The following is a 14,728-nucleotide window of genomic DNA, read 5'->3' as shown; positions in this document are numbered from 1 at the left end:
AAGAATATAATTAATTAAAAGTGAGCAGAAGTGTGACAGGGTGGCCACATGATTAAAAAGACTTTTATTAATTTGTGAGGGGTCCCAAGATCAATATCTGAAACAGTGTGTGTTAAATTAAAAATACAGACACACACAAAAAATAAAGAATAAATAATCTTTTATCCTGGCTGGCTTGACACATGTTGGGCTAGCTCTGTGTACTGCTATTGTCAAGACAAGCCAATCTTGTTACTGCATAATTACACCCCCACACTTGTCCCATTTCCCCAACTGGGATGTTGTTCTTCCAACTTTGGTGTGTTCAAGTGCATCATGTTAGAATGTGAGAGAAACGTGGACGCCAAAAATACGTTGTTTTGCGCTTTAACGCTTAGAGCATTTAAGCAACACGTTGACAGCTGTTTCTAGTGTTTGAGTGACAAGGAAGAGCTAAGGAAACGATACAATGACTATACAATACATGACTTTAGTCAAAGTTTCTTACCATCAACCCAACCACCATTTTTCAGCATCCTATAATGTCAAGTCGGCCACATGTGTACCAAAATTTTCTCCAACCTCCTGAGTTGTTCTGACTTGAGAGGGAATACACATCAATAATCCCAGTATTAAATAATGCAGCATAAGTGAAGGGCACAGCGTTAGCACCAGACACTAGCCAAATTCTGATAATGTATTCAGTGGCTGGTAAAATTTGAACACTGACTCGCTATTTGGATGAAAAAGTTAATTTTGCACCCTGCTTAGCTGTCTTTATTTTCTCAGTGGGACATGACAGGTGTTATAAGTGTTGTAAACAGGAATACTCAGAATCTCTGCAGGAGTGGGTGGTAATGATCAGAAATGCTGTAGAAGAAAGCAAGTGTGGTTTTAAAAAACAACCCCATGCTGTCCTTCTTAGTAGTGTTCTGTTCCTTAAATGTTTTCAATATATTATTGAAAAGTCTGAGAGGAAATATGATTGTTGTTTAGTTTAACATGAGCTTCCATGACTCACTGAAACCCATCTTTTAATGTGTTGTTTATGTGCTAATGTTTTTTTTTCTCTCTCAGGTGAGCAGCCTGGTGCTGTATGTGGAGGAGGCCCACAAACTGCCAGTGAAGTATTTCAACAGCCCCTACTGCAACATCTACCTGAACAGTGTCCAAGTGGCGAAGACGCACCACAGGGACGGGCAGAACCCCGTCTTCACTGAGGAGTTCATCTTTGAGTGAGTCTGTCTGGATCCATTTTTTCACTCTTCTTTCTCCCTCTCTATTTTGTCCTCCTCACATACATTTTCTCTACTTGTTTACAGAATTACAAAATGTATTATCTGTTGTTTCAGTGACTTGTCAAGTGAAATCAACAGATTTGAAATCAGCCTAAGCAACAAAACAAAAAAGAGCAAAGAAAGTGACATCTGTAAGTACCTCTGTAGATTTTTAAAACCAATGTAATCACTAGAAGTCTGTGCATTTACCTTACGTCTTTTTGTTTTGTGACACAACTCACATCTGTCTACCTCGCTGCTCAATCTCTCCCTCTCAGTGTTCATGCGTTGCCAGTTGAACCGTCTTCAAAAGGGCCAGATGATTGATGAGTGGTTCCCTCTCAGCTCCCACGTGCCTCTGAAGGGCATCGAGCCAGGCTCCTTACGTGTACGTGCCCGATATTCCATGGAGAAGATCATGCCCGAAGAGGAGTACAGCGAGTTCAAAGAGGTCTGTCCCACAGAAAAGTGGTTTTAACTGTGATACTCTGATATTCATTTAATTATATCACTGTTGTCTGTTCTCTTTAGATGATCTTGCAGAAAGAGTTTCATGTCATCTACGCTCTGGCCCACGTGTGTGGTCAGGACCGCACCTTATTGGCGAGTCTACTACTGCGGATCTTCAGACACGAGAAGGCTGAAGCCCCTCTACTCAGGACACTCAATGACAGAGAGATTAACATGGAGGGTAAGAAAGCAAGCACTAATAACAGAAACGTGATGTAAAATCAAACGGAAAGCTTTGCTTAATTGCTGGGTTGACTCAGCTTTTACCTCAGAAACCCACAATATATACATTTTGATTCAAATGATTCATTTTGGAGTCTTTAGCAGGGTTCAGCTTCTTGTTTTGGTTTGTCTGTTGAGTTGCTTCAGCTCAAAAATCTGTGCCCATATACTTCTAACCTTCCTTGCTTGTACATTATAACCAGACGAGGCCACAACATTGTTCAGAGCAACGACACTGGCCAGCACACTGATGGAGCAGTACATGAAGGCCACAGCCACACCCTTTGTCCACCACGCTCTCAAAGACACAATCCTCAAGATCATGGAGAGCAAACAGTCCTGCGAGGTAAAGGCCTACAACGGGTTTTTATCTCTTACACACAACGATGCAAACCTTAAATCTTTTTCCACATCCGATCCTTTTTTCCTGTTTCCATCCCTGTATATGACTCTCCTTATCTTTGCTCGCTCCAAGCTGAACCCCTCCAAACTGGAAAAGAATGAGGATGTGAACCTGAATCTTGCTCATCTGCTCAACATCCTGTCTGAACTGGTGGAGAAGATCTTCATGGCTGCTGAGATCCTACCACCGTAAGAACCAACACACTTATATTTGTGCACAGTATTGTCCTGTTTTGTGTGTGTGTGTGGGGGGGGGGGTCAATTAAACAGGCTGTTCAAACTCAATAAACTCAAATGAACATCTCTCTGTGATGTAATCCAGGACATTGAGGTTCATCTATGGCTGTTTGCAAAAGTCTGTGCAGCAGAAATGGCCCACCAACACCACCATGCGGACAAGAGTTGTAAGGTAAAACAGCAAAGCAATCAATGTTGGACAGAGTGAACAATCTGTCAGCATATTTATCTTGTCTATACAACTTAGTTATGTTAATTGGTGTTTGTTCTTATTCATTCCAACTCATCAATTCTTCCTCCAGTGGCTTTGTCTTTCTAAGACTGATCTGTCCTGCCATTCTCAACCCAAGATTGTTCAACATCATTGCGGGTAAGCATCCATTTAAAAAGCACACAAAAACAATTCCTGATTTTCATGTGACACGTTACAGTGTGTATTTTGCTCCACAACTGTTCTCGCAGACCCTCCATCTTCAGCAGCAGGCAGGACCCTCACACTGGTGGCTAAGTCTGTCCAGAACCTGGCCAACCTTGTTGAATTCGGTGCTAAGGTACGGATAATGTTCTTGAAACAATAGCATGCAGTAGAAGTATTACTTTGACAGTGGCAGTACATGCGTTGGTATTTGTTAAATCGGCTGTAAGTTATGATACTCATTTAACAAATGTTTCTTTCTATCCTCAATCAGGAGCCCTATATGGAGGGTGTGAACCCTTTCATCAAAAACAACAAACATAGGATGATCATGTTTCTGGATGAGTTGGGAGTGAGTTGAACATTCTTTGCTTTGGATCAAATTGCCAGAAGTCTCTTATTCTTCTATCAACCCTGTGAAAAATGACCCCAAACTGGTTGCTGGAGGTCGTTGTTTTCATAATCCTGACCAGGTCGATCTAAAATAACATCCTTGAATTCAGCCAGAGCATTCATTGTTTTTGCAGCTAAAAGCTAAGGCTTCATGTTGTATGCTAAAGTGTTGCACAGCGTCAAAAGCTAAAAAATGCACATCGTTCAAATAACTTCAGGATTTTTAAGAAATATTTTGTTCATGTTTATACATGACCTTCAGATTTAGTTGTACAGATTTTAGGATATGATGCATTTGAAGAAGAAATGACATTAAAATAACGAAAAAATACCAATGTGGGCACTGGTATACATTGGCAGAGTTCAAAGGGTTTGAAATCTTTCACTGTGTGTGCAGAATGTCCCTGACCTCCCAGAAGCCACAGAGCACTTTAGGACAGACCTGTCGCGGGACCTGGCTGCGCTGCATGAGGTCTGTGCCACCCACTCAGACGAGCTCCGGACGCTGAGCAACGAGAGGGGAGCGCAGCAGGTGAGAGGCTGACCATGTCACAGCTGTGCACATGCGGCACGACTTATGCCGTCCTCTTTTCAGAAGATTGATCTAATTCTTGTTTCCTCTCTGCAGCATGTGTTGAAAAAGCTGCTGGCCATCACAGAGCTCCTCCAGCAGAAGCAGGCTCAGTATGCCATGTCCAACAGCAACAGGTAGTACTGCACTCCTCCTCTCCTCCCATCTTCCCATCCCGCCACAAGTCTCCTCCACGGGAGTGCAGCACAGAGGAGACTGAGCATGTTCTACCCTCATCACCATGGCAACCCCTCCATCATGTCCTCCTCCAATAGTCCCGCTCATCCCCACCCACCTGCCATCTTGTCCCGTTCACCACAAGAGAGCTATGCAACAACAGCAGCTGAGTACAACAACCGACGCAGTACTTAAAAACAAATAAATAAATAAAAAAACTCGCACCAGTGACTGACAGCTGTATGCACAGGAAACAATATTTTCCCTCATAAACTGTTCATGAGTCTGACTTGGGTACATTTCATTCCCTTCTTCATGAGGGCCAAATATTCAGATTTCAAAAGTGGTTTCTATGTACCCACTATGTGTTTTGATAGCACAGGTTGCCAAAGTGTACCCCTCCCCCCCAAATCCTGTTTAATATGAGGAAACTGACATGAAGAAGCTAGTTCTCAGTCCCCCTTTCTTGTAACTGGATTATGAGCGATAATGCTTTTTATACTGTAATTGACCGATTTATTTTAAGGTTGTGACAATATCCGCAAAGTGCTGAAACTAGCATTTCTGTCTATTTGTTCTTTTTTTTTTTTTTTCTTTCTTTGTTTTCTAGATTGGAACAAAGTCTTTCTGAAAAGTATGGTTATTTTATATTAAGAATAAATTCTCTTGCTGGAATCATGAGTATATAAGTGAGATGAGCTGAATTTTTTTTTTCCTCCGATTGTATCAGCTATTTTTTTGATTATTTGGTTTAGATCTTTTTCTGAAACTTCTCAATGCAAGACAAGACACATAATCAGAGAAACCAAGTAAAATGAAAGTGTTTACAGCAGTAAATTTTTTGAATAGTACAGACTGTATCAGACATGCATGCACTTATTAAACAGTTTTTGTAAAGTAGATTATGGAGTCGTTTATTGTCCCCTGACAAAGATGGAGAAACGTGTGGACAAAGTATCAAGTGGCTTGGTTATGTGGAAAGATTATTGTTTTTTTTTCTTATCTGCAGAAACATTAACACACAAAATGTAGAAAAATATCTTTATTCTTGCTGCAGAACAAAGTTAAACCCAAGTTTCTACTGTATCTTGTAGAAAATTAATATAACATGTACATTTATGCAACTGTTAGGTAACCTCACTGTTAACTGTTTATGCCGCTCCATCGTATTTTCTATAGGTATGGTCGTATAACCTCAATGGCTCAACATTGGAATTAAGTGGTATAATAACTAAAACTTTGTTTGAATGCTCATATCAGGTCTTCATCAGTCCATTCCTGCAATAAGAAAAAAGTTAATTTCAGAAGGATTGTACAAGAAATATGCAGCTTAACTAAGTTTACCTTTAACACAAAATATTATCCTACCTCTTCCGTCATACGTGGTTCCTTTGATACATGACCATCTTCTTCATATCCTCTCTTTCGTTTGCTGCAATACAAGAAATATTTTACCGTGAGCCGTTAAGTTAACACATAAAAGAACAGCAAGTTCATAGTTGCTTTTGTTAATATTTCATGATCAGAGTTAATCTTTGCAAGCCATATCTGTTGGTGAACTACGTTCATACATGTTTGTGACCAACCCCTCCAAGTCCATTTCCAACACTCATTTAGGTGAAGAATGTGACATCTAGTTTCCTCTACGCCTTCATGATCACCATCAGTAGTTGTAGTTTCATACATTTAATTTTCAGTCAATTAGTACAACCGCTTCCAAAAAGTTGGTTCGCTGTGTTTGACAGAAAACTGTGATAATTTGCTTATCTTTTCTGACATATACTCAATTGAAAACAACTGATTTACCTCATCAGCTTAATTATTTATTTTTGTTCATGTTTATATTTTGAATTTGATGCGAGCAACCACACACAGAGCGCCAATAAAAGACTGGGAAAGTTGTGGAATGCTTTCAAAATACCTGTTTGGAACATTCCACAGGTAAATAAGTTGACTGGAAACAGATGATAGTGTCATGATTGGATATGAAAGGCTCAGTCGTTCATTAGACAGGATGGGGAAAGGCTTGGTAACACTTGCTGTTAGTAAACAGTTCATTTGCAAATGACCGCATTCTGTTTTTTAAAATGTTTTACACAGCGTCCCAACTCTTAAGGAATCGCGGTTGTAAGCGTTTTAATATAAAGCCACATCAGATGATTGTCAGAGCTTGTGCTTTTCACAAACATGTCCACTTTATCTTACAGGACAGAGTGCACCATCATGTCACTGGCTGCTGCCATCCAGGTAATGTGAGTTTTACAGATTCCCACCTGAGAATCAAAGTGTGGCAGTCAGACCACACAGCCCGCCAGGCAGCCAAAGTCAGGCCTCATCCCGTGAGGTGCGCGACCGAAGACTCAAGTCAGTTTGTATTTATAAGCATGTGGCCTAGATTCCTGGCAGTTCAAATGCAATATGGCTGTTCTCCATGGGAAACCACTTGCTGCATATCTGAATACTGTCCTTCCAAAGCCCTTCCCAAAATGCTACAGACAGTGTGTTGAACTGATTCAAGTTTGACAAGAAGCCTTGTCACATGAGACCTTTGAAGAGATGATTTCTATGAAGATGGACCTGAGATACAGTCAGCTACATAAGTGTCTGAACCTCTTTAATCCTGGTATGCCTGCCACTCCCCTCAGACGTCGGACTGAATGGGGTTGTGATTGAACCAGACAAACGTGGCACCCTGATCACTGCTTTCCTTGGACAAAACTTGCGAGGATTACTGTAGGGGAGGCCGTCCAAAGCATTGAAGTAGCGATTTCTGCCGTCATCAGGGAATTCAAACATAGCACCTCTCTCCAAGATGACACAAGCCTTAACTCCCTTTCTACACCGCATCCGCCTGCCCGCACTGTCACCTGATTCATGACAAGCTCTTCCTTCAAACCACCGACAACTTCCACCGTCTGTGTATGAACTACCACGCAGCACTGACACCACTTGTTACATTTTTTATACGCTGCTTTGTTTGTTGATGTTATATACTTAGGCTTGTATAGCAGTAAAAGGTGTTTGTGTATGATTATAGCCGAACAGAGCTGAGAGATAGTCTAAGTTTTGTAGGAGATATCTGTATCCTGTCCTGTGCATGTGTTAACCCTGAATGGATCCTGCTATAGTGTGTGGGCCTACATATATGCTGCTCTAACAAACATCACCTGAACTCCCTCTTAGCCTCGGGGGTGTGAACGAAAGCTTTCGTGCATTTGCAGTCTTCTCTTTCTCTCCCTCAGCACACCTCTGCACTGACTGTTTTTTCCATATAGATCCATCCTGAAAAGTCATGTCATGCACAGATTTATCAACTTCAAAGTCATAGTCGTAAAGGTGGGCCTCATGTGCCTCCTGATGATTCAAGCCGCTGCAAAGTCTGAATCTGTGCCTGTCATAGCTCAAGAGTTTACCAAACTGTTTACTGTAGTTGCACTTAAGATACCACGGACCTCACCAACCTCACCAAGTGTTAAACAGACGACCGGCAACAGAGAGATGATGACGAATGAGCCTGAAAGTCTCCTCATCAGCAATACCAATATCAGCTGTGCTACATGGTATGGATGATGTAGGTAGGAATGTGGCGTGCTGTTGTACTTCCTTTCTGTATTTCATACAGCTGATGATGTGTTCCTTTTTATTTTTCTACCTGAAACTGAACCTTGAACCTTTTTGCATCTTAGATACGACAACCTGGCTAAAATAAAACTGTTACTACGTATGGCAATGGAAAACTTGAGTTGCTTACTTTGGTGTGGGGGATAGAATCTGTGATTACAAAAGCATACACGTAGCAGTACCAATGTACTACACTACAGTAAGTTTCATACATTTCTTAGGGAATAATTCATGAATCTTAATGAAAAATAGCTGTATTTAGGTGGCTGGTATCTATGAGTGAGTTAAACTCGATGCAGATCCAAGTAAAAATCCAGATCTAGAGGGTTTAAATATGTTTTCAATGACATTAGATTAGCATGACTGAATTAAAGGGGGCTGTTGGGCCCTTGGCGCAGGTATGCGATCTACTGAGTGCTCTTCCAGTTAAATGTTGAAACTAAACTTGTGCCTAAAATTACACTACTCTAGTCATGGATGCAGGAAGTAGGGGTGCTGAGGGGGCTGCAGCACCCCCTGAAATGAGGCATTATAAAAAAAAAAAACACCAACTGATTGAAAAATAAAAGTATTATGCAATTAGCACTCATGTGGACGAGTGAATTAGCACGAGAATATGAACGGAAGTGTCCACATGATAAAAAAAAAAACTTTGATCATGAAGCCTAATGTTACCCTACAGGCCTGTGGTTTATCAGTAAAGTGTATGAACTACACTTTAGGGGCGGCTATAGCTCAGTGGGTAGAGCAGGTGACCAGCAACCAGAAGGTCGCTGGTTCGAACCCCGGCTCCCCTGGGCAGAACCAAGCTACATGCCGAAGTATCCTTGAGCAAGATACTGAACCCCGAAATTGCTCCTGACGCTTGTGTGGCAGCCTCTGCCGTCAGAAAGGGCCCTGCAACGAGCTGGCGACTGGACCCTGGCCTCCGCCCATATGAAAACTGGGATTGGCTCCAGTAACCCCCACCCCCTGAAAGGGGGGGGATAAAGCGGCAACATCCCCACAACCCTCATGGATAAAGCGGTCAAGAAAATGAGATGAGATGAAATGTATGAACTAAACTGCAGACAAACTGGCAGATCTGCTTTATATACACTCGTCTCTATGAAATGTTTGTTATTGCTATTTATCCCCAACACTCTGCTTGTTGGAAAACCTTTTAGGTATCCTGTATAAAACACAAGCAGGTCACTTTCTCCTTACTTGCTTGAAGCTAACTCCGCATGAATCCTCTCCAGCTTCTGTTTGTAAACATTCACCTCCTCCGCTTTGGGAAGTTCATACTTCTTTAGGAGGGTTTTCATCCCTGGATGAACAGAGGAAACATTTCCTTAAATCTCAGAAAAGACGTGTTCTGTGTATCATACTACAGTGAAGCTCAGGACAGCTCAATGTCACCATCTTGTGGTGTCAAAAGGGAGGTGCAGTTTACTCACGTCTCATCGAGTCGTACATCTTTGAGAGAGTCTCTTTGTCCCCTTTCAGTCCCAGACATTCAGTCAGGTAACTATTGAAACAACAAACAAGAAGGTGTCAATTAACACACAAAATAGAAACTTTCACTTTGGGGAATTTTCAGTTAAAGGTTTCTGCTTTATTCTGGAACATTTCCCTTTAATTACTACACAAACGTATGAATGAAAGATGGTCAGTCAGTTTTCTCAGAATCAGTTGCCTTTTCATACATGCACTGTTTATAAATAAATATACATATTACCTATAAACAGGTTTTAAACACAGATATATACTACTATATAATCTGTTTATAATACGTAACACTATGAGAACTTCGGTGTTTTGCATTTCCTGGGACAAATCCATCGAAATACACCAAAAACATTATATACACCATCGGTACTTAGCATCATACATCCTGATTAGTAACTTATCTCAATGTGTTTGCAATTAGTGATATTGAATACAATTAAAATGAAACTTATTAACAAAATGTTATTGAAACTGTTTCACCAATCAAAGGAAGTTACAAATTCTCATCAATTATAGAACAAAATTATTTATTATTACTGAGCAGAGCTGGACAATATACCATATTATATCGTCATCATTATGAAGGACTATATATTGTTTTATCGTGATATAACATAAGTTTAGTCCTTTCCTGGTTTTAAAGGCTGCATTATGGTAAAGTTAGTTAGTTAGTGAAAATATGGAGATATATACTGTGTATCAAAATGTAACCTATAAATATTGCAAGATTATTTTAATGTTTTATGCCCAGCCCTATCAATAACTTAAATTTAGCACTGCTCGTTATTTTAACCTGAGCACGCCTTTTGACTCACCTCTCTATGCTGAGGCCAGCTCTTGAGGCGCTGTTCAGAATAGCTGTCAGAGCAATCTGAGAGGGAGGAAACAGCAGTCCTGCGTCTGTCATGGCTGCCTGAGTCAGAAAGTCATCAGCACTCTTCCTCAGGGTCTCTGGATTCTCCAGCGTAGGGTATCTAGTCTGAGGGATGACATTTATGTTAATCCAACAATTCATTGAAACAGGACAAACAATCTGAACTATTAAATGAATTTATGAGTACTTGAGAAGCAGTGAAAGCTCTCCAGGAGTCCACCTACCTTGAGGTCGATGAGCAAGCCCTCCATGGGTCTGTAGGGATTGTGGACGACCAGGTGAAAGTTGAGTTGTTGAATCAGCAGCAGCTCAAACTCCAGGATCTGCTCCAGAACCCTCTCCTGCCCTGCTGGGCTCTCCTGCAGGAGGTTGCCCACAAACTGGGTGCAGGACACGTTAAACTCCTCCACTTTACAGGACAGGTATGCACACGTCAGCCTGAAACAGGGAGGTAAGTTTAAAAAAGGCTGTATAGACCTTTTATATTCCTTAAGTTGGATTGCAAAAGGATAAAAGTCAATTTTAATCCTTTCTAAACACTACATTTAACAATTCCTAAGAACAGTAGTTTTCTTTAGCCATAGAAAGAAACATGTTTAATACTTTATTCAACACTGAGATGAGGCTGATGGCCAAGTATGAAGTGAATAAAACAGTGTCATGTTGACTCAGTGTCAAATGTTATTCATCAATCTGACATACATTTACTTACATCAACACTAAAGCATTTTCCAAAATGGAGCTACTTAACTTGGGCTGAAAGTCACATACAACATATGTGGCAAAATAAATCAATCAATAAATAAAAGACTTGAAAATGTTGTAAAACATATCACAGTATATTAGCACTTTTTCCCCAATATTGCTCAATCCTACTTGCCTGCTTATCACACTGCATTGCCATTGTTTTTCATTTTGTTCATTTGTGCATTCTATATAAGTCAATGTGTAGATGTGGGCAGTGATTTAGAGGTATTGAACTAGGATAAAACTGAGAGGATCTGATAAAGTACTGGGAACTTGCACATCATCTATACACACCATTTCAAACTAAAACCAAACCAAAAGCTCAAAACACTAACAATAGGGTGAATAATCGGTTGAAAAGCTGATTTATCTGCTAGAAATTACGAATTAAAGCAAGTAATTAATCCATGTTTCAATTCAATGTTACTCCTTGGGATGTTAATTATTAATAATAAATTGATTAATCCTGTAAAGAATTTCACATATTAAAAATGTATTAACCGACAATCAGAGATGGGCACACATACATCAAAAAGTATCTTGTTGCTAATTACAAATACTTTCCAAAAACAAACATATATAGCCAAATTCTGTACAACTTTTACAGAGGAGCTACAGAAACCACCCTGACTGGAAACATCATAATCTGGCACGGTTCGTGCACAGCCCAGGATAGGAAGACTCTACAGTGGGTGATTAAAACCGCCCAGATCATCAATAGTACCCATCGACAGAGCATCAGTGATATGGGTCAAGTAGGATGTCTGCGCAGAGCCTAAAGGATACTGAAAGACGACACCCAGACTACAGAGCAGCTTCTTTCCTGAGGCCAAGAGACTCCTCAATTCATCCTTTACACTCCATTTTATAAAATAGATTTTGTTTTTTCTGTGAATGTAGTAGAAAATGACTCAAACCTCGTTTTTGAAACTCCTGTTAATAATATTGATAAATACATTTAAATTGTACCTTGTTTGACAAAATTAAAGCCAATACTGGTATGAGAAAATGTGTTTACCTACAAATCATTTAAAAAAAGACATTCTATACAAGCTGACATTATGACATCGTAAAAATGTAATAAAAAATGTTTGTGTTATTTAGCTTATCATTAAAGTAACTTGGTGTTTACTTGTTTTTTAACGGCTAATGAAGCTTACTCTGAACGAACGTCGATCACGTCAGCAGCTAAAACAGTTTTCTGATAGAAAAACATCCAATCTATTTCCTATATCATTAATGATTAACCTATAAACGATTGTTAAGGCAGCCGACTATCAATGAAAGAAATTGCTTAAGATGTGCATCTCTAGTTACACCAATCACTTTTACCTGCAGCTAGGGCAGATTATACTTTCCTACTAAATAATGTCCATCCCTGCTCATTTCTTACCATGATCAATGCTACTCACATGATAATCCTGGGGTGGTACTCCATGACAGAGTTGTTCGTGTAGAACCTTCTGAAGAACATGAGGGCTGTACCCTGCACAGATGAGATGAGACACACGTGATTCAGTTATCTACAGGCAGCAAAGTCATGTTGTTCTCACACAGGTGGAAAGAAAGCGCACACATACCACAACAGACTTGGGCATGACCGGTTTGAAGGCATTGCAGAAGTCCAGCATCCTCCTCTCATAGTGTCTGAATATTACGTCTTCCTCATGACGCTCCAGGAACGAGGACTCACTCACCCCGGGCTCATTAAGACACACAGACAGGTGGAAGTGAGCTTAAATATCACTTAAAGACATTTTGTTTTCATTTGTTATTGTCTTTATTTAAACACTCACCTTCCCACTTTCTTGTATCTTGTTACGGAATTTCTGATTAGCCTTGTATCTCATGTGCTCCAGTTCCTCTTCGCTTCTAAATATCCAGTATTTTCTGTGTGAGCTGTTGTGGAACATGACGGCGTCTGAAAGAAAAATAAAAAAAATAGAGGAAAAGTGTCCCAAAAGGCGAAATAAAACAACAGTGGCAAACAGGAAAAGTTAGCCTGCTGCTCACAGTTTGACAGGTTTGCGCTAGCATCAATTAACTTACCTTATTTATGTCTAAATGTACGATAGTCCATTCAAAACCGGATAACGTTGACGACGACGACCATGTAGTGAGGCAGCATGTAGCTGTGAAGGATGAAGACTATTTGGTTAGTCGTGAAACTTCAAAAAATATTCCCTAGAAGTACAAACACCAGCTAAGAATACAAATTATCCGCGTCGCCACTCTTTTACGTTAGCATCGTCCCCTGTTGATGACGCACTATTACCGTAATTTAGGACACAGCGCGCGAAAGAAAAATGCACTGAGCAACAACTCCAAACTCTTAGGCCGAGCCTGTTGGAGCTGCCTGCTCATATTAAACAATGTTTACATTATATCCGAATGTACTGACAAAAAAAGTTTTATTTTAATCATTTTGTTTTTCCAATTTTTGATTTTTAAAAAAATCTTTTTTATTTAGTACAACCTATGGTCCACCTGGCGTAGTTGTGATTGTAGACTCAGAAGACGCTATTTCTGTTTGAATAAAGATGATATAAAAAAAATGTAGTCAGCAGTTTCTCTCTCTCTCTCTCTCTCTCTCTCTCTCTCTCTCTCTCTCTCTCTCTCAAACGTTTTGTTTTCTTTTTTTGTCTTTCCAGTCTCAAATATCTCATTAAATTCACATTTATGTCGTAGCTGTGGATAATTGGTTGCATTCAAATCACGTGACATATTGGGTAATTGTCAGAGCAATGTATGATATGCTGTTACATATATTTAAAAAAAAGTGCAAAGGTATCCGGCTCTCACACTTTCATAGCCTTTGGAAATAACTGTAGATTTCAAGCACATATAACTAATAAAAGCATCTTTAACATACACTGAACAAAGGCTGTGTATTTGATCAAAACGCACCTCTGATGCAGAGTAGGGGGTCCCACAGGTTTAACCAACTAGTTTTTTAAAGAATAAAATCAAATAGAAAAGTAAATAAACAAACAGAGGCGTCTTCTGATTTGCACAGCTCCCTGCACCTTCCTTGATTTCATCTCAGTCCTGACTACCTGGATGAAACTTCAGAATAACTGCGCCGTGTTGCTGAAATGCCTGGATTTTGGATCATTTCAGATGGAAGAGCATGACAGAAATTGAATCACACAGTATGTTTAGACGGAGCCACTCAACCCCCACTAGTGCTTCCGTATACCGTCATTTGCATAAACATGAGTAATTTATGAATAATAAATGCCCCTGCATCCAGCGGGAGCCGTTAATTTGCATATCACCACAGCTACAGTTTTATTTCCTTAGTGCGGTGTTATCATGAAGCCCTTCAAGCCTGCATAAACCAGAATCAAAGAAATAATGCTTTAACAGGTATGTGCTGAGGACTGTTTTATTATCTTAATCTCTTTCTCTAAAGGCGGAGGAAGATTTGAACTTTCATGTCTGAGCTCTGTCTGTGATAGGCTTGTAAAAACGCTCGACGCGCGTCGTGCGCCATGCTCGCATCTACAGTATCCATCGCTCGGTCTTGCCCTGTAAATTGCATAAACATGAAGTGCCGATGCATTATTGATGAGACCATTGCGACGTTTACTGTATGTGCGCCCGTGTGTGCGGGCGCTGATAGGGCGTATAATGTCTGCGTGCGTGCGTGAGTGACCGTGTGCATGTACGTCTGTTGTCAGTCTAACCAAACACCTTTCCTTCTGCTGGTTCGCTTAATTCCGCAGAGTGGTGCAGCTGACTTATTTGAATCTTTTTTACCTTGAGTCAGAATATCAAAAAAAAAAAAAGAGAAAAAATGATGTTGCCTA

General features: G+C 40.2%; 2 protein-coding genes across 2 annotated transcripts in view; one reads left to right on the top strand and one right to left on the bottom strand.

The window, feature by feature from the left end:
• Positions 1-4,852, top strand: part of rasa1a (RAS p21 protein activator (GTPase activating protein) 1a) — a 28,841-nt gene extending 23,989 nt beyond the window's left edge. The window contains exons 14-25 of the mRNA XM_073465830.1: positions 1,057-1,214; positions 1,332-1,408; positions 1,535-1,707; positions 1,788-1,947; positions 2,192-2,334; positions 2,464-2,579; positions 2,713-2,799; positions 2,930-2,997; positions 3,090-3,178; positions 3,317-3,394; positions 3,833-3,967; positions 4,064-4,852. Of these exons, the coding sequence (XP_073321931.1) occupies positions 1,057-1,214; positions 1,332-1,408; positions 1,535-1,707; positions 1,788-1,947; positions 2,192-2,334; positions 2,464-2,579; positions 2,713-2,799; positions 2,930-2,997; positions 3,090-3,178; positions 3,317-3,394; positions 3,833-3,967; positions 4,064-4,147 (1,368 nt within the window). The 3' untranslated portion in view covers positions 4,148-4,852. The remainder of the gene's footprint in view (positions 1-1,056; positions 1,215-1,331; positions 1,409-1,534; positions 1,708-1,787; positions 1,948-2,191; positions 2,335-2,463; positions 2,580-2,712; positions 2,800-2,929; positions 2,998-3,089; positions 3,179-3,316; positions 3,395-3,832; positions 3,968-4,063) is intronic.
• A 358-nt stretch (positions 4,853-5,210) lies between these two features.
• Positions 5,211-13,057, bottom strand: ccnh (cyclin H). Its single transcript, XM_073465831.1, has 10 exons — positions 12,966-13,057; positions 12,713-12,837; positions 12,497-12,619; positions 12,329-12,402; positions 10,394-10,607; positions 10,111-10,274; positions 9,244-9,314; positions 9,011-9,113; positions 5,552-5,615; positions 5,211-5,461 (listed from the first exon to the last, which is right to left on the bottom strand). Exons 2-10 carry the CDS (start codon positions 12,827-12,829, stop codon positions 5,435-5,437), a joined length of 957 nt encoding a protein of 318 aa, XP_073321932.1. The 5' UTR covers positions 12,830-12,837; positions 12,966-13,057; the 3' UTR covers positions 5,211-5,434.
• Between the last annotated feature and the right edge of the window lie 1,671 nt (positions 13,058-14,728).

The sequence above is a fragment of the Pagrus major genome, chromosome 5 (assembly GCF_040436345.1).
Source record: "Pagrus major chromosome 5, Pma_NU_1.0".
Classification (NCBI taxonomy): Eukaryota; Metazoa; Chordata; class Actinopteri; order Spariformes; family Sparidae; genus Pagrus; species Pagrus major.
Note: the sequence above shows the minus strand (reverse complement) of the source record. Positions and strands in the feature narration are given on the sequence as shown.